The 20,744-nt window shown below is 40.0% G+C and overlaps 1 protein-coding gene across 1 annotated transcript in view; it reads left to right on the top strand.

The window, feature by feature from the left end:
• RASGRF2 (Ras protein specific guanine nucleotide releasing factor 2) overlaps positions 1 to 20,744 on the top strand; it is a 106,413-nt gene that overhangs the window by 15,366 nt on the left and 70,303 nt on the right. Inside the window, exon 2 of the mRNA XM_070935794.1 lies at positions 18,590 to 18,696. Within this exon, the coding sequence (XP_070791895.1) occupies positions 18,590 to 18,696 (107 nt within the window). The remainder of the gene's footprint in view (positions 1 to 18,589; positions 18,697 to 20,744) is intronic.

Raw genomic sequence — 20,744 nt, 5'->3', positions numbered from 1 at the left:
ATTTTCCCTGTGCTGCTTTGGTGAAGTGTAACCTTCATTTGTGTTTTTTTCTGAAGTTTTATTGGCAATTAAGATAATTTGTATGCTGAGATTGCTAGATTACTTGACAAAGGACACAGCTCATTTGCAAACTAATTCAGATATAATTTTATTATGTCTGAGCTGTAGGACCTTAGTTCTGTACTACCTAGTTATTCAAATATTGCTCTTTTATATAACTGGCTCCTAATTGCTTATCTGCTCAGGAAGCCGAGGATAAAGTGGAATTGTGTTACACTGGAATTTTGGGTGCGGTTTTTATTTATTTTATTTTTCATAAGGAGAGCTTGAATAAACAATCTTCAGCTAATCACTCCGTTTCCTGAGGCTAACTACATTTTTGTGCCCAGGGAATAAATGCCATCCTGAATTCTTTGGAGAAAGAATAGAACAAAATGAAATCAGTCAAACTGTTTGACTTTTACCCTACCTCCCTGCTTTACACTCAAGTTGCTATCAAAGATTGCAAAACAAAAAGAATATAAAATTTAAAACAAAAAACAAAAAGGGAATGTAAAGTTTAAAAATGTAGATTTAAAATACCAATGAAATATATACAGAAATAATGTAATAATGAAAAAGCATGTTGAAGGGCCTGTATTCTTTCAGATTTTAAGAACACCTTTTTCTAATCTCTACCCTCTCTTTTGGGAGGAGTTTGTTGAAAAAGGTGGTCAGGTTGGAATTTCAGAACTTCCTGGAGGCAACAAGAATACCAGTTGAATTTCAGGCACAGCAGTACTTTTTGATGATCTCAGCAGAGTTCTCCTAGCAGTTTTGGATACCATCAGTTGTGATACTCTTCTGGATTGACAATGTGCTAAGTCCTATGTGGGGTGGTTGTAGTGATTCTTCTTTTTTTGTGTATGGTTACAGTCAGTGATGGTGGGAAGGGGGTAATCAAGTCCAAAGCCTTTAAACTACTGGATGCCACAGAATCCAATGCTCTCATCTCTTGTTGTAATATCTATAGGCAGCTGCTGAGTGAAGTTATGCATTGGTCAGGTATCATCAAGATGCTGGTAGTGGTATACCCCTCATTGACAAAGTGATGCTACCAGGTTTCTGTCCCTGGAAGCTAGAGGGAATTGAAAGGGAGGCATAGATTTAAGTTCAACCCTCCCAAGACCAAGTGGCTATCAGGATTTGGACTTTTCAAAACCAGGGTTTTACATCGCAAGTTCTGAATGGGATTGCATGTCCCCGGATGATACTGGTGCCCAATTTGGGAGTTTTGTTGGACTCTCAGCTCCTGTTCAAAAAGCAGGTGGCTTTCTTATGTGCCAATTCCAGTCATTGCTGAACTGGATTTTCATATAGTATCAGGCACAATCAACAAGAACCACTCATGAATAGTCTCAAGCAGAAGCTTTATTGTTAGTCACCTACGTTACAAGAATCTCACCAGACTGATTGAATTTCCTTGGGAATAATCAGTTTCAGATTCAGGGGGAAGTCAGGCCTGAACTGCTTTTTGCAGTGCAAGGCATCAAAGCTCGCCCCCCCCCTTTTAACACTTCCCTTCAGTCTATCAGGAGATCCCACCACATCTAGTCTCTCATTTCTGAGGAGTTTTATGTCTGTCTTCTTTTTTTGTTGCCCTGGTGTTTCTTTGATTTTTAATTTGTATTCCACCCAGAGTCATTGAAACGGTTGGTGGTTTTAGAATTAAAAAACAAATAATACTCAAAAGAATATAAAATATTAAAATGTACGCCCTTATTTATGTGATATCCTTTACATGGAAGTGATTTAAAATCTGGGTGATGTGTCTGGAAGGCAAAACTTAATAAGCTTTGCCAATAAGAGAATTTTAAATTGATATGCAGCTTGAATTTTCTTTTCTACTTTTAAAATACCAAATTGAATAAAATACAAGATTCTTTTATTCTGTTTCTTATGATTCTATCTAAGATTGCTAACTATCCCTAGACTGCAATAGTTATTTTATCAACTGCTTCTCACAAAAACTTAATGTGCAAATAAAAGGTAATGAGAGCATAGGACACATGGCACTTGAACTGCAATCCCATAATTTTCTGAGAAATGCCTCTGAACCTAGTTGTATTTGTCTTTCTATTCATGTACTTTGACTGCAGAAATAGTGTGTTCTGACATGTATTCATACACTAAAACCTTAACTCATTGTAAGATTACTTTTAAATGGTCCAGAGCAGGAAGGATATAGATAGGGTGGGGTATGGTGGGAAATTTTGCCTTTAAATGGAAAAATGATTGTGATATAGTTAACACAGTCCAAAAACAATTTGCTGAGAGTAACATTTTGGAAGCCTTCCCAAAACATTTCAGTTGACTTAGCTGTACATTTTAAAGTAACAAGATGATAAGATGAAGTATATTAAAACAGAAAAGCAGTATAATTTAGATAAGGAAAAGTGGCTACTTTCAGCTTTTTTTCCTCTCAGATAACTTCTGTCATAGAAGGCATTGAGTTCAAGTAAGAACTTTAATTAATGTATCAGTTCTTATTTTTTCATTATTTCAACAGGAAATACCCTTCTTGAACAAAACAAAACTTTCAGGTGTGCTTTCTGAACCTGATGTCATCTCAGAAACATCAGAAGGGATGCCTGGTTAGGGAAAGTTTACATACAATAAAGCTCCCCCCCATCAAGAGTCATTGACCCAGAGGGGTAGAAGAACATTGTATATTTAATGATAATATTAAGTGTACAATATATTCAATTATTTCATTGTATTAGTTTAAAAAATATTGCAAGATCTAGGAAGTTAATCTTGAGTGAAGATTTGTCTATTCAGGTGAGAATCCATTTATTATTTATTTATTATTCGTATTTCTATGCCGCCCAACTCTCAGAGGACTCTGGACGGCTTAACAACAAAGACAGTATGAACAATATATGATAAAAGACGTTAAAAACCCATACACACTCCTCATGGCCGGACCTCACAAGATCGCAGTGGTGAGATCAGCGGCCCCAAGCCTGCCGGAAAAGCCAGGTTTTCACCATTTTCTGGAAGGCCAGTAGGGTGGGAGTGGTCCTGGCCTCAGGAGGTAGCTGATTCCAGAGAGCCGGGGCAGCCACAAAAAAGCCCCTCCCCCGCGGACCCGCCAGGTGACATTGTTTAGCTGACGGGACCCAGAGGAGGACAACTCTGTGGGATCTTACCGGTCGTTGGGAGCTATGCGATAGAAAATGGTCTCGAAGATAGCCTAGCCCTAAGCCATATAGGGCTTTAAAGGTAATAACCAACATCTTGAATTGTGACCGGAGACCAACAGGAAGCCAGTGCAGCTCACGGACGATTTGTGTACTGTGGGAGTACCTAGGTGCACCCACGACTGCTCGAACAGCTGCATTCTGGACCAACTAGTCTCCGAACACTTTTCAGGGGTAGCCCCATGTAGAGCGCGTTGCAATAATCCAACCGTGAAGTGACAAGGGCATGAGTGACTATGACAAGAGCCTCCCGATCCAGGTAGGGTCGCAATTGGTGCACAAGGCGAACCTGTACAAAGGTCCCCTTAGCCACAGCTGCCAGGTGTTGCTCTAATCTCAGCTGTGGGTCAAGGAGGATGCCCAAATTGCGAATCCGTTCTGAGGGGGACAACTTCTCCCCCCCCAGAGCTAAGGCTGGACAATCGACATAGTCCTTGGGAGGCAATTCCCACAGTCTTGTCTGGGTTAAGTCTGAGTCTGTTTACTCCCATCCAGACTCTCACAGCCTCCAGGCACTGGCACATCACATGCACTGCTTCACTGAAATGATGCGGGGTGGAGATATACAGCTGGGTATCATTGGCATACTGCTGATATCCCACCCCATATCGTCGGATGATCTCCCCCAGCAGTTTCATGTAAATATTAAATAGTAGGGGAGAGAGGACCGAGCCCTGTGGCACTCCACAAACGAGGGGCCTAGGGGTCGACTTCTGTCCTCCTATTAACACCGATTGTGACCGACCAGAGAGATAAGAGGAGAACCATCATAACACGGTTCCTCCCACTCCCAACTCCCTTAGTCGGCCTAGTAGGACACCATGGTCTATGGTGTTGAAAGCCGCTGAGAGGTCAAGTAGCACCATGATAGAGGAATGACCCCCATCACAGGCTTGCCAGAGATCATCCATCAGCGCGACCAAAGCAGTTTCCGTGCTGTAGCCAGGTCTGAAGCCAGATTGAAAAGGGTCCAGATAATCCGTTTCATCCAATGTCCATAGGAGCTGATGTGCCACCACTTTCTCTACAACAGTGGTTCTCAACCTTCCTAATGCCGCGACCCTTTAATACAGTTCCTCATGTTGTGGTGACCCCCAACCAGGGGTGGCTTGGAGGTCATGTGACCGAGTGGGCGTGGCTAGCTGGTCATGTGACCGGGTGGCCATGGCTATGTGTATAGGGACTACTCAGAGGGCTGAAAAAAAGTCATTTCTGACAGGTCCTCGCACTTTTGACTGGTCCTCACACTTATGACCATCCTCACATTTATGCCTGTGCAGCATTCTTAACAACCATGTCACTCATTTCACAACTGCTTCTCTTCAACATGGTATAAGATAGGGCAAAAAACGTAAAATGTGAGGACAGTCGTAAATTCGAGGACTGGTCAAAAGTGCGAGGACCAGTCAAAAATAACTTTTTCAGCCCTCTGAGTAGTCCATATGCATAAAAGGATACAGCAATAGAGAGGGATGAAGGAAGGGAAGGGAAATTAGAATAGGAGTGAAGGTAAGAGAGGGAGGAAGAGAGGAGGAGAAGGAGAAAGAGGAAGTAGGGAGAAGAAGAAGAGGGGGGGAAGAGAAAGTAAGTAAGAAAGAAAAGACAAAGGTGGTAGGTTTGAGGAGAAAGATTGCTGTACAATAAAAAAGATGAAAGGGAAGAAAGCCAACCCCAAACAAATATAAAGATATTAAGATAAAGAATGAATTGTTAAACTTTAAAGAATAAAAGAGAACAAATAGCAATAAATAGCAATAATTAGAAACACACATACAAACATACAACATATTTTCTTTGAACAGAGTATTTGGCCGGTCCACAAATTTAAACAGTTGTAGGAGGTTAGCAGCCACCCCTTTCCTAGAAGAATGAAATATTTTGGGAAATATTAAAAAGGCAGAATATTATATTTCCCTGGATGAGAAATGGAGAAGCATATTTTACAGACAAAGCAGCTCCCACCTTCCTGCCCCCCACCCTTTGTTAATGGGCCAGAGGCAGAAAGTCAATCCTTTGTCAAAGGACATTTGCAACACAATAGCAACAGAAACTAACACAATGGGCTCCATCAAGCCATGTGATCCTGTCCACTATTAAAACATCTTTCCAAACAGTCTCCATGTTTCCAGTGTCTTTTTCCCCACTTGGAGCAGAACCCAGAAGGATATTTCTTCCAACACAGTATTTAGTCATTTCAATTAAATTTACAATTTCTATATTTCCTTTTTACCATATTTATTCCTCAACTATTCTTTAAAAAACCAATATTACCCTTCATCCTTATCTCTAATCTTAATCAAATTCAATTTTTCCCTTCTATTCTATATTATACCCCTTTGCATTGTCATCTATTTTTATATCCATCCTCACATTGGTTAATTATGTAATACAGTTGTTTAATACAAATTCAACATTTTAATATAAATCAATTAGTTATATAACTATCTTTTTTGTATATTTATCAATATGAACATGAATATTCCAATTATTTCCATGCAATCCAATTTCTTACAAATCAATTAATTATATTTACCAATAATAATAAACCAAATAATTTCCCCCATATATTCCTCCAAACCACAACTTAACCATTTCTGCTTTCAACACAATATACAATTAATAGTATCTCAATTATTACAATTCCCTAGTTAAATAGAGCTTTTTTTCTTTTGAAAAAAAGAAACCTCCTCTTGCCCTAAATTCCCCACTGTTTGCAGTTTTGTACCTACCTTTTTTGGTGAGGAAAAAGAAAAAGAAACCTCTCTGCCTCATTTTGTCACGTTGCAGCTAAGACCCTGCTTTCTCTTTCTCTTTCCAGTATAGCTAGGGGGAAAAAAACTTGCTCCAGGAATTTACCTCTTTGCAGCTAGCTCTTTGAAGCCCCGCGGCAAGAATTTAAAGGTTTTTTCCCTCTAGCCATCAGCTGGGACTCCGGAGCAGCAATAGATTGGGAGTGGGCGGGGTAAGCGAACGGCGACCGGGCGATCCAGCAAAGGCAGAGGGTGAGTGAAGGCGGGGGGGGGCGAGAGAGGGCTTTGGCGACCCCTGGGAAATGGCCGTTCGACCCCCAAAGGGGTCGCGACCCCCAGGTTGAGAACCGCTGCTCTACAACCTTCCCCACAAAGGGTAAGTTGGAGACTGGACAAAAGTTCTTTAATTCTGTTGGGTCCAAAGAAGGCTTCTTGAGGAAGGGCCTTACAACCGCTTGGAAGTGTTAACTAAAGTCAGGAGCCAGCCTTGTGTCACCTCCCTGCTGGCTGAAACCAGCCAGGAGGGGCATGGGTCCAACAAACAAGTGGAGGAACTCATTGCACCCACAGCCTTGTCCACTTCCTCAGGAATCACAGGCTCAAACTCATCCCACACAATATGACTAAGACCTGCCCTGGTCATCTTGGTCAGAATTGCCCAATGAGAGTCCAGGTTCATCTGAACCTGAGCCACTTTATCCAACAGAAACTGCACAAATTCGTCAGCTCTACCCTGTAAGGGCTCTTCCGCTCCCCCTACATTAAGGGGAGAATGAGTCACCCTAAACAGTGCGGCTGGGCGAGAATCAGCAGATGCAATAAGTGCGGAAAAATGTGAACATTTTGCCAACCGTATCGCCACTAAATAAGCCCTAATAAAGGCTCTTAAGAGTGTTTGGTCAGATTCAGATTTACTGGTCCTCCAGCACCGCTTTAGACGTCTCTTCTGGCGCTTCATCTCCCAGAGCTCCTCGGTAAACCAGGGAGCTTTCCTGGATCACTGCTCTTGAGAGGTCACAAAGGCACAATCCGGTCCAGTGCCCCAGACGTCGCCTTATTCCAGGCAACAACCAGGGTCTTTTCCGGACTGTGGACAAGGGAGTCAGGTATCTCCCCAAGCTCCTTCTGTAACCCTACAGGGTCTATTCGGCACCTGGGGTGAAATCACTTAATCGGCTCCGCCTCCCTGCGATCGGGGAGTGGCATCCTAAAGTCCATCTTCAGCAGGAAATGATCTGACGACGACAAAGGAGAAACATCTATAGCTCTTAATTCCAGATCGCTTCTCCACTGCCCGAGAGAAATACCAAGTCGAGCGTGTCCCCCCCCCCATGGGTTGGACTCTGAACTACTTGGATCAGGTCCATGGTTGTCATGGGAGCCATGAACTCCTGAGCCACATCTGAGGGTTCACCAAGTGACGGCAGGTTAAAGTCCCCCAGCACCATAAGCTTGGGGAACTCCACCACCAACCCGGCTACTGCCTCTAGTAGCCCAGGTAGGGATGTTGTAATGTAGCTGGGAGGCAGGTACGTCAACAACAGACCCAACTGAACCCTTGAGTCCAACCTCAAGAGGTGGGACTCACATCCGACAATCTCCGGGGCAGGGATCCTGCGAGGGCAAAGGCTCTTATGGACAATGACTGTCACTCCTCTACCCCTTCCCTGGAGTCACGGCTGATGCAGTATCTGAAACCTGTCTGGGTACATCTCTGATAGGGGAACACCCCCCTCTTGACCCAGCCAGGTCTCAGTTATGCATGCCAGGTTAGCCCTCTCCTCCAGGATTAAATCCCAAACGAGGGGGGCTTTATTAACAACAGACCTGGCATTAAATAGCAGCAGCCTGAGGCCAGGGCCCTGATTTCCCAAGTCACCAGGTATACGGGATGAGCCTTGTGAAGCAAAACCAGAGGGACAAGAACACGTAATCGCTTTGACATAGTGAGTCCTAGTTCCCCGAGAGCGGCCTACCCCTTGGCTCCCGTCATATCTACCTCTCCTAGTCAAAACCGCAATATTCCGTCTTTCCATCTCCCCAGAGACCCCCTCGCCCTCCCCACCGGCCCCCCTCTTCCCCAGCAGGCAAGGCACTTCATTCATACCGAGCCGGGGGTCATATCTGGGCCCCATCTGCTTCTGCTTGCACACTCAGCAGAGGGGGCTCCATTCTTTGTCCCCGGCTCCCTCATTCTCTACAATTCAGTCCCCCCAATTCACTCCTTCTGTTTTAAAACCAACTGAATTCTGAATCCTAATCTATCTAAAACACACACTCACACACACACATATATACACCTCTCCCCGGATAGTTAGTATATCAGGCCACAATGCGGGTATGGTCTAAACTTCAAAACAAATTTGGTCAACCCGGCAGTAAAAATCTGCGGAAGGAGCCACACATTAACTAAACCCTCCAAAATTAGGCTTTTATTTTTCAGTGGCTGACTCTTTCAAGATATTTTACCAAGGATATAGATAATCGTTAGTTAACAGTCATCTGTATTACCCCAAGAATCTTCTATATTTTTTGTCCTACTGAAAATCATTTCTTTTAAAGGGAATTTCATTTCTTTCTATATAATAGTCAGCGATTGAAGTGAAGTCCTCTCTGGAAGCAATTTGAAAGATACAATAGTGTGCAGACATTCAGCTCCTCCTACCTGGGAATATTTTTATTCTAGAGAAAAGCAGAAGAATGGGGGAAATTTAGATGCAGCTGTTATGAGGGGTTTGAGTTGTCTTTTCACAGTAATATGCAACTACCTAGTGTGTTTGTCAGCTTTTCCTTTGGGCTTAGCATAGGTGATGCTTCCTGAAAATGCCTGAGGCTGGATGATTTTGAGGCCAGTGTAGCATTCAGTCCCTGCACATAAATGTTCTATCTTTTCTTTAGACTGAAATGTTGAGGAAATAGCAACTCAAATTTTAAAATATCATTTCAAATTGGTTCCATTAAAGGGATTGGGCATGTAATCAGATTACTCTGTGCATATATTTTGCTGGATCAAAATTTTTCAAGCATAGTATAATGTATATAATGGCCATAATGTGTATTAAAGCTAGTAAAATATTAGATTGTAGAATGTTTTGTATTTAAAAGGCTACATATAGCATTTGGCTATACCTTTTTAAAATGGCTGTATTTTTTCTTGGGATCGTACTGCAAAATCCAAGCATTCCACATTCTTTTTTTTTAAAAAAAGTTAAAATAAAAAATAGCAAAAAAAATTTAAAGAGACAAAGAAAACAAAATAAAATAAGCAAGACATTATTAAAAAAGGAAAAAGTGCATTAAAAAAACCTAACACATATATACATATTGTCTCCCCAGTTGAATGCTGATTAATATATTACAAAAACATTTATTTATTTAGAAAATTTTTATTGCCACCTATTCGCACATGGAGACTCAAGGTGGTTTACAGGAATATAAAAACATAATATATATAAAAATAAAACTAATAGAAGAAATTAATCTAATAAAATAATAATATAATATAATAGCCTCCCACCCCCCATCCTGTGACAACACATCACACAAGCCATTTAATGGACTCCATCCCGCTCTGGGTTCCTGGGGAACCCAGGCCTGCTGGCAGAACCAGGTCTTTAATGCCTTCTGGAAGAGTGTTAGAGTAAGGGCCATTCTAATGTCTGAGAGAATGAAGTTCCAGAGAGAGGGACCCACCATGGAAAAGGCCCTTCAGGGTCCCATCGAGTGTATCTTTCTAGGGGATGGGACCAGGGGTGAGTTCTAATTTTTTTTACTACCAGTTCTGTGGGCGTGGCTTATTTAGTGGGTGTGGCTTGGTCATGTGACAGTGGGCGTAGTCAACTCAATGTCACTCACGTCAAGGAATGCCTCACCTGGCCCCTCCCCTCCCAGCCATTCCTTGTCACATCCAGCCTCAATATATCTATAGTTCTGTAAAAATGTTGTTCACCTTTTTTCATATAGTATGTAGATTATTATCTACATGTATGTAGATTATAGTATGTAGATTATTATCTACACACTATAGATGCACTTTCATGGACCACTGAAAGGAGGAAATGGCTCACATACTTTGGCAACAGGCTTTTAAGGGGCTGCCAGAAAGAAGGGGGAGCAATGTATTTCCAAAGCACCAGAAGGCAAAACAAGAAGGAATGGATGGAAACTGAACAAAGAGAGAAGCAACCTAAAACTAAGGAGAAATTTCCTAACAGTGTGAACCAATATAGGTGCAGAAATATTTCAGTCATAATTTCACATATAAAATAGCCATTCGTGTAATGCAACCTGCGTATTGTTCAAAACAGTCATTAGTATTATGGCTGATGTTTGACAGCAAGCCTAAAAATCAAAGATTACAAGAGTGCTTCTTTCTCTGTATGTATACAAAACATCACATACCAGGAATAGCATATTAAGATGGACTTATGCAGTGGTGGGTTTCAAATTTTTTTACTACCGGTTCTGTGAGTGTAGCTTGGTGGATGTGGCGTGGCTTGGTGGACGTGATGGGAAGAATACTGCAAAATCTCCATTCCCTCCCCACTCCAGGGGAAGGTTACTTCAAAATCCCCATTCCCTCCTCACCCCACTAACCTGCTCTGGGAAGGAATCAAACTCCCCACTCTTCATTTCCCCAAATAAAATATTACTCATAAGAAAAGGCTCCCAGAAAAGCAAGGAAAAATCAAGCTGCTAACAAGGAACCTGCCTGATACTCATTCCACATTCCTGCCAGCTGCGCAAAGGAAACTTTATAAGAAGAAAACAGCTACTGGTGCTTAGAGATAATAGAAGGTGAAAGCCAGAAGTTCGGCTCCATTTACAAGCAGGCAGAAAACTCATTCAAGACAGGATATTCACAATGGAAATTGCCCAAACCTTTTTAGAAACAAAGCCCATGTTGTACAAACCCCAAAATTTCAAAAACATAGAACCATATAAGAATCCCTCCTCTTATCCAATTTGTTGTTTGGCTGACCCAGAAATGAACTACTAAATGTCACTTCGCTTCTGTAAGTAAAAACCTCCTTCCAGCAGCTGCTTCTTGGCTTTTCAATTTAAAGCGACAGCATCTTTTTTTTTTCCTTCTTTGCCAAGTGATCTCCTGGCTGAAAAGCGAGCTGATTTTTTCCTTCTAGACAATCAGTTGGGAGGCTTCTTGGCTTCTCATTTTAAAGCGACAGTGTCTTGTTTTTTTTTCCCTCTTCTTTGTCAAGTGATCCCTGATTTTTTCCTTCTAGCCGATCAGCTGGGGGACTGGGAGGAAGTGAATAGATTGGGGGTGGAGCCAGGCAGAGGTGGTATTTACCGGTTCTCCGAACTACTCAAAATTTCCACTACCGGTTCACAAGAACCGGGGAGAACCAGTAGCAACTTACCATTGGATGGGACCCACAACATTCCTTGCCTCCACGTTCTAATGGTAGATGTGAGAGAGCAAGAGACGGTCCCACAGATAACCTGGTCTCAAGCCATGAAGAGTCTTAAAGCCCAGCACCTTGAATTGCACCCGGAAGCAGATCAGCAACCAATGCAGCTCCTGCAGAAGTGATACATGTGCACACCGAGGTCTACACAAAACCATGCAGGCCGCTACATTTTGCACCAACTGGCGCTTCCAAATGCTCTTCAAGGGCAGCCCCATGAAGATGTTGAAGAGTACTAGATCTAAGACAGAATCTCGAGATACTCTACTGCATGCTTCTCTCCATATACATATAGATGTAGTTTCATTGAGGACTAAGCACTGAGTCAGTTGGTCAGCCAATTTTGAATGCATCTGATGTTGATGCTGTTTAGCCCACATTTTTTTCAATCTTATCCAAAAGTAGACTATGGTCTACTTTGTCAAATACCTTACTGAAGTTAAACATGCGACAGCTTCACTTAACAGATGAGTTGCTATCCCAACTGTGGTAACTAAATGAGGATTACCTATGACCATTTTTCAGAATTAGTGTATATCTAACCTGTGGTAACTAATTTGTAATACGGGGTAAACTCATGGATGAAATCCATTAAATGTGAGCATATTTCTTCCTTTGCTTTGTTGTAGGCTTTTTGGTCAGGACCTGAGATTTCACACAGCCATGCTCGTATACATACCAAGTATATGACTTCACCATAAAACCAAGAATCCTTGCTCTTATGCACAGTTTGAGTAGGAACAAGGAGAGCAGTGTCAGCAGGGTGCTGGGTCATGCAGAAGCTCCTAGGCAACAGAAGGTCTATCTAGGTATTAGGAAAACAATGTTCTTCTGTAGAACTATTATTATTGAAAGGCAGATAATTAACTAGATACATGTATATGAAATATTATTTGACATTTTTGGATTCCTAGTTTTCAAATTTATTTGATTTTTTTTTAAAAAAATAGATTACTTACTAATCTTGAGATGTGTAACAAGATTTTCCTAGCAGTAGATGTTCGTAAGTAAGCTAATGATCTGAGAAATGTACAAGAACTAGTATATTTTTCCCCAAACTGTAATCAGCACATCTGTTATACTTCTTATAGCTCTAGCTGTTTTTAGTTCAAGTGAATGACAAGTCCACATTTCAATATATTTAAGACTAGATTTCAAAGATGGCATGTTAAGCTGTTACTGAGATATCTTAACCTCTGCTAGCTACCAAATTAAATACATATCAACAACAAGCAAACTGTATCACATGGACGGCTTTAATGATTGCTTTATCTGCACATTTCCATTTAAAATAATTGCAAATTATCAGTATATATCATGTAAGTTATTTTCTATGGGTACATTACTTGGAACACTTGACATCTTGTTTATGTAACCAAGCTTGTCTCTGAGGTTTGGTTTATTTGTACTTTCTGATTATAAACAGAAGTGTCCATTTAGAACATAGGCTGCTTTATGCTATTTATTTTTGTGTTTTCCTGAAAATAAGACCCGGACTTATATTTTTGGGGGGCCTCAAAAGATGTATTAGTGCTTAATTTTGGGCGAGCCAAGCCAAGAGATGGTGGGACAGATTGACACCCGATTTAATGGAAGCAGGCGATTCTGATGTGCAGTGACACCAGTAGAAAGCAGAGGTATGGAGGGAGGGCAGGTGATTCTGATGCGCTGCGTGGCCTTCTGCGCCATCGTGGCCACGGGCAAGCCAAGAGACGGTGGGGATGGATTGAAATCTGGTGAAATCTGCTTGGAGGGTCCTGCTGGTGCTCGCTGGGACTCACCTGTGCTGCACTGCACAGGCTGTGGCTGCTGCTGTACACCGTCTGCCCCCACGCATTCATCACTTCCTGTGCTGGCCATTCCCCCCACCCGGGCTGAGGACAATCTTCACTGGGACTTATTTTTGGGGTTTGGGATTTTGTCATTTGGGATTTTGTTATGGCTCCTTTCGTAGATGGAATGGAAAGCAGCAAGAGTGACCAGAAAACAAATTCTGGTTATAGAAATGTAGATATAAGAAATCTGTTTCTGGTTGCTTTAGGTTTTGGAATTTGCATATTAATTTGAAGCTGGTTAACCATTTGATAAGCTAGATACTGCAACTTTCTTAAGAGCTTGCTTTAGTCTACTGCTATTTGCTTGTTGAGGGTGGTTTAATAAGATGCTATATAAGGAAAGGATATTCTGTCGTATCAGCTAACCGTATTTTAGTTGTGTTACATGTTTTATGGGGACATACTATGTCTCATTCATTTTATCAAGATTTTTCAAGTAGTTTTTGTCTCCTGTTGGTTACCAGATAGGTCTTGCAGCATTACACAGTATAACTAATATGTAAAGCATGGTATGAGATAATAGTGAGGTCTTTGTAATATTTTTTTCAAATCTAGTGAAGTTGATCATGTTCCTCTTTTGCTGCATAGTACTCTCTTTATTTAGCTTTATTTTAATGTTGCTAGTCTCTGACTGTAATTAGATTTTCAAGCAGGCAGTAGCTGACCTCAGGTAAAATGTGTAATGTTCAAGTCAGTGAGGATCTATGATTGGTGATGTTGGTTGGTTTAATATAATAGTCATTCTCAGGACTAAGTGAAATGGGACTTGTAATTAGTTTAAATACAGGAATTGGTATTTTTGTTTCTTATTTGCAACTGTGTCAGAGGAAATGGAGCAGATAAGCATTATTTTTCTTCTGACATGTATATTTGGTAAACCAGGAGTCTGTGAGTTCTAGTCTAAAAAACCAGCTGGGTGATTTTTGGCCAGTCTCTTTCTTAGCCCAATTCATCTCTCAGGGTTGATGTGGGGAAAATAGGAAAAAAAAAGAGTATTGGGTGTGTTTGCTGCTTTGAGTAATTTTTTTAAAAAATGATGTGGGATATAAACAAATAAAATAAAGGCTAATCTTAAATCCAGATTATCTGTTTATTTGGAGTACTAGCTTTCCAGATTTATTTGGGAAATATTATTGGAAGGGAAACCATGTTATGCATTTCTAGACTCTAAACATTATAGTCATTCCCTGATGTTTGCCCTGAACATCTTGCTATTAAGGTATGTTTATGGATAAAAATAAATAGTAAAATATGTAAATCTGGCTTTCAGGTAAAAATATTTATTTGCAGTTGCTTAATAAACCATCAGTACCGTATAAAGATATTTCTGCAGTTGTATGCACTGTAGAAAAAAGAGATATAAACTTATACAAATTCCTCCAATCTGCAAAGATTTTTCTCTCTCTCTCTGTCTCTAACCCTAACCCACCCCCCCTCTCCTAAACTTCACTACAATAATCCATTCTTTCCTAAAAGGCCAGCTGCAAAAGTTCAGGTGATAAGAACTCCCCCCCCCCAAGAAATTGTAGTAGAAAGTGAAAGGTTTGGCAGAAGAAGCAATACTAGTACCGTATCTTCATATCTGGACAGCCTTGCTTCAAGTTGAGTTGCAAGAATCATGTACTTTGTGCACTTCATTGTGCTTTTAGCTGAGGCTTCAGGTACTTCCAATTATTTGATTATTTAGGTGCCGGGACTGTTTAGATCCTGGAAAAAAAGGGTTGATTTCTGCATTTGCTTGGAATTTTAGCAGAAATGTGAAGAATTTTAATGTGGGAAATAAACAGGAACAAGGGCACAATAATACTTTTTTAAAAGCTAGGTTGTTACATTTGCTTAGAAATTATATTTAGAGTTATGGACCGTTTTTTTAAATCAATCCTTTGCTGTTTAGATTATTACTCAGGAGACTTTTGGCTAAGTCCTAGGTGTGATTTTGCAATTGCATACAAATAACTAAAATATTTATGTTGAAATGTCTGCTACATATACATGTTTCCAATTTGCACCATTTGCACCATTTTCTTTATTTTGAGATATACAGGTAACTGTCAGAAAGAGACTGGCCAAACTGGGGGGAGTAGTCAAGGTGGAATTAGTCTGGAATTGTTATGTAGGCACACGAAGGCAAAATCTGATACTCCCCACCACCACCACTGAATGTCATTGAACCTTATCACGTCAGGCCCAGGAGCAAACTTCCAGTCTGGGAAGATTCCTGTGAAAAAGGCATCAGCAATGAAGTAGCTAATTTAACTCTTCATGTGTGGTTCTGGTTCTTCATGCCCAACAAGGGGACAGATTTATACAGCAAACTATACAATACTAATAATATGGTATATCAAATAGTATATTAAGTTTTCCAGAGTAAGTCATTATATGACAAAATATGCTATTTCTAATTGAGTCTTGGTATGTAGTGAACAGAGTTGCCCAATGCCTTATTTCTGAATTTTTGATTATATGAAGCTTTTGAAAGTTCCAATAAATAATTCTCACTGAAGGAGATCAACTAATGATTGATGTTGTCATAAAGGAGATTAGATCAACAAAATAAGTTTTTTGGCAGTATCATTCTGGGTCAAATCCAGTAGCAGCGATTGGACTCAGTGTTTGTTTTTTGTCTTTACTTCATGACAGTATTTATCATTCCTTAACTCACTCTGAGCTATACTATCCAAGCATCTTTTAGCCCAATTTAGGAAATAATAGTTTCACTTACATGCTGAAAGATTCATTGTAATTCAGTACAATGTATATTACTTGATGTAACTGATAACATCAAATAATATACCTGATGATAATTAAAAAGTAAAGGTATAAAGACAATGGCACACAGACAATTAGATATGAACAGCATACTTGTTTTGTGCTTGCTAATGCTTATCCCAAAAGTACTTTTTCAAGAGGCAACTTGACTTTCTGGTTTTTCGTTGAAGACGTTTCGCTTCTCATCCAAGAAGCTTGTTCAGTTCTGACTGGACAGTGGGGAATGGAAGGATTTATACTTCTTGCAGACAGCTGGTCATTTGCATTCTTTTAGCGAGTCATTGAGGCCACCTGGAGGTATATCTGTGTTGTTAGGTTCACCTGAGTAGTGCAAATGGGTGTGGAGCCTTCTTGGAACTGTTGAAAGGACTGTGTTGTAGACTGGAGAAGCGAAACGTCTTCAAAGAAAAAACAGAAAGTCCAGTTGCCTCTTGAAAAGGTACCTTTGGGACAACCCTGACCTGGATGACTGAGAATCTCCATAGACATTGCTGATGTTTATGTTTTATCAATACCAAGTCCAATTTGTAAGTCAACAGCTATCAGCCTATTAAAAATTTAAAGTTAGCCATTTTAATCTTTTTGCAAAGTTTGCTATACAACAAAAGGGACAGCATAAGTAGAACAGCAGAAGTCACCATTCCCTATTTTACATATTATAGATAAATGTGTGTTGGTGTACTTCCAATTCCCCATTCTGCAATCTTAGATGCAGGAGATAGAAACATTAACAAGGTGAAGAAAAGGAACACAGGATCCATATTCTCTGTTATTACCTGTCATTCCTTCTTCTGTTTTCTTCTGTTCTTAAGAGGCCCAGAAGAATTCTTGAGGCCTTAATGCAGGCATCTATCAAGTGTCATCAGGCCAAAGAGAAATGCTTGTGTCAGTTATTAAATCAGTCTCTTCTCATCCCAACTTTGCACAGAGCATTTCCTAGTTTAACAGTAAAATACAAGGAAACTGTTGTTATTGTTTATGCTGAGTATGACTGCTCTCAGTTGCCTATTTTTTATTGTTCCATATTCCTGGAAATAGTTTAACTTGAACATACTGAGTACTTGATGAGAAAAGCTGCAATATTTTGGCAAGCACCCCAAGGTGTTTAGAGAATCAATGACCATTTTCTAGTTGGTCAGCTATGGATGATGATACCTTTTATATTTGAATCCATATTTTCAGAGATTATACAGGGCCAGTCCTAAAATTACCTAAAAACCCACATTACTAGTCAGACTGTAACATTCTGGGTTTCTAATACACGAATAAGTGTTTCTTTCAATGTGTACCTATCTAATTATTAAGATCTGCAGGAGCAGGATGTGTGTGTGTGACATGTATGTGCTCTTTGACATCCCATAGCTAGGAGAAGCACTTTATTTGGGAACATGGAAACATACCTTTTCTGTTCTAGAATTCTTTTCCAAGAGATCAAGTTTGATGCTGACCTTGGAATTCCTTTCCCACAGAGGCCACAGGTACCAGCTTTGTCTGCTTTCATTGCTAAGTGATGCTACTATTTTGATGCTAGTATCTGAGCCTAAGGAAACATTGCCCAGCCTTGCTATTTATCTACAAATGCTTTTCTATTGGTATTTTTTTTTACTGTACTTAATTTTATTCCATTATCTTATTTAATAAAATGCTTTATGAAGGAAATTTGGATAGACCAGAAATAATTTTCCTTGCTGTCTATAGTTAAATTATGCTATTTGATATGGTAATCAGTATAGATAGTGTTGAAAGAGTAATAGACAGAAGTATAGGACATAAGGGGTTTGTATAAGTTTTTGTTTTGTTCTTACATTTTTTTAGTTGCTGTAAGACACACAGAGTTATGTGTGAAATGAATGGCCATATAAATAAGGGTAAGTAGGTAGACAGACAGACAGGCTACCTGTCATGATAGCTATATGATTCATTTGCAATTAGAAACAGTAATGGTGGCAGCCATTGCTAGGACATTTTCAGACAGCTTTAGGCTGTGAATCAGTTATGCCTGTTCCTGGATTAAGAAACTGCTTAGTCGCTTCCCAATTGAATTATTGCAATGTACTCTACATGGGATACAAATGATTATTTCTCTCTCTCATTTATTCAAGTGATATAAGAAGCCTGAGGAGTGGCTCAAGAGCTATGTTCAGTTATAAAAGAAATCGGGAGGTACAAGCTAGCTAAGACACAATGCTAGCCTGCTGAAATATCAAAGATGGTTTGGCTTAAAACACCTTTTCTGATGATAACATATAGGTGACTGCAGCATTGTGGTAATTTTATTGCTGAAGCTTAAGAATGGCAACGTAATGTGTTTAGAATAGATGCAGGGAGAGTGTCCTACAAACTTGAGATGTGTTTCTGAAGCCAAATTCTTTTTCTGAATAGAGGACCTGTTCAGTTCAGAAATCTTTATCACCAAGAGAAATCTCTATGAATAAAGCAGGGGTTCATTGCATGTACTGATTGTACTGATTGTACTATTTAGTTAATATTTACATTTTAATTTTATTGTATTATTATATTGACATTACATTATCACATTTAAACCTTTTAAAAACTATTTACAGTATTATTTCACAGTCCTCTTTGGCCATGAAGGGCAGAAGCCGCTTGAGCTCCGTTGTGAGGAAGAAGCAGATGGAGAAGAGTGGGTGGAGGCTATTCAGCAAGCCAGGTATGAAATTCCAATACTAGCTACTAATAATTTAGTTTGGCTAAGGGACAATGTCTCTCTTCCTTCTTTCCTTTTCTCCTTCCCTCCTGGGGATTTCTTCACCGTAATCAGCTCCTTTTGTGCCTCCTTCTCTTATAATGCAGAAAAAGAAAAGTTCAGGCCAATACTCTTCAAAATATTTATTTTTACATCATTCATAATGCTCAACTGTCCCCCTTTACCTTGTTTTGTCATATTTGTTCATTATACCTGATATGCAGATCTGCAGTACTAACCTAGCATGATTCATCTATTTTGTCTGTATGGGTAGTCATATCTTCTGAGGTAGGAGCAGCAACTTGAGTCACTTTTTTATTGTAACAGTAAAGTAACATGAAGAGCCATTGCTGAACTCACGTATGTAGACCATTTTTTAATGGTGTCAAGTCACCTCGAACTGTGAAAAGGATGGAAAATAAAACAAACAAACAAATAAAACAAGAGAACGCAACTTCTGGACCATATATGACCTTCAGCATTCATTTTGTAGTTCCCCCCTAGTATCCCTAGAACTTTCCACGCCTTAAAATATACAAATAATTTCTCTTTCCTTATGGGTGTATCTCATTGAGAAAAGGACAAAATGGATGCCTTAAGGCAGGAGTGTCAAATTCAAGGCCCACGGGCCAGATGTGGGAGGCCATTGCAGCAAAAAATGGCGCTTGGGTGGGCTGCATGAGGCCCTCCCAAGTTCTGTTTTTGCTGGCAGAGGGCTGGAGTAGGCCATCGCAGCTGAAAATGGAGCTGGGGGGAGCGTGTGAGGCCCTCCTGAGTTCCGTTTTCATTGGCAGAGGGCTGGATCAGGCTGTTGACCCCAGCCATGCCCCCTGCCCCCCTGAGGTCAAACACAACCCTGATGTTGCCCTCAATTGGCCCTCAATGAAATCAAGTTTGACACCCCACCCCTGTATCTTTCTTATCCATTAAAATTCCAGATATTTTGTAAAACAGTCTGAAATAAGTTACCAACCCACTCTGATAACACCATGACATTAAAATACACTCTCTAAAAGAAGATGCTTACTTATAGTTTGATCTCAGCCCCAGTGGCACCATGATAGTGGTTAGTTAGAAATCTGATCTAACTGGAAGAAGTTACTTTGTTCCCCTTCTAAGGAATTAAGAGCAGGATCTTACACTGGATATCAGAGAAGCAGCTGGAAACAGAACCCTTCTGGAGGGCATTTGGTTGGGTTGGTAGATTGGCTTTGCTATATATTTTGCAATCTGTGTTTTACTTTTATTTGATGGTAGATATTTTGTGTATTTTTATCTGCCATCAAAAGTCCTTTAGGATTGCACCTATCTATAAATTTGATAAATTATTTGCTAGTGCTGAATTTCAGAATTTATGGTTTTTCAGATAGTGTGAGAAGATTGAGAGGGAATTTCTTACTTCAGCATTACATTTTTAGTGAAGGAGTTGACCAGAGAAGACACACTTGTACTTTCTCCTATGAAACTTTCAGCAATCATCCACTTGAAAATCTTGCTAACTTCTAATGCTGGCTGTTCTTGGTTGTAAATATTTCTCTGAACTCTCAGACATATGTCTGGCTACAGTCCACTATTATCCTCATTTCTTATTGTAATTTATTGCTTTTCTTTGTGAGGTTTTACAGAAGGTATCTCTTTCTTGGAACAAAATAAAACATATGGTATAAATTAAAAGAGCATTCTTCTGTTTGTTATTGTAATCACAATTATTGGAATTTAGGTGTATTCAATTCCTGACAAAATGCAAAGTGCATAATGTTATTAACTGAGAGCTAATCTCTTTCCTGATGCAGCCCTATAGAATATGGCTTCTATCTTGTTTTCCCAAGGAAAATAGGAGGCCTTAGAGTTGCTTAGAGTTGTAGCCTTCTCCTTGCTCCATTGGCCTCACTTTCTGCTTGTGAATAGACAGGATAAATAGGCTTCACAGGATGGGCAAGTAGCTGGAAGTGAAAATAGCCTTTCCTGTAAAATTGAAGCCACCTCATCCCAGCATAGTTGAAGAGTACATA

Source organism: Pituophis catenifer, unplaced genomic scaffold (assembly GCF_029215685.1).
Source record: "Pituophis catenifer annectens isolate HBS135680 unplaced genomic scaffold, rPitCat1.0.hap2 SCAF_2, whole genome shotgun sequence".
Taxonomy (NCBI): Eukaryota; Metazoa; Chordata; class Lepidosauria; order Squamata; family Colubridae; genus Pituophis; species Pituophis catenifer.
The sequence above is the reverse complement of the archived record's forward strand: the minus strand, read 5'-3'. Positions and strand labels throughout refer to the sequence as shown.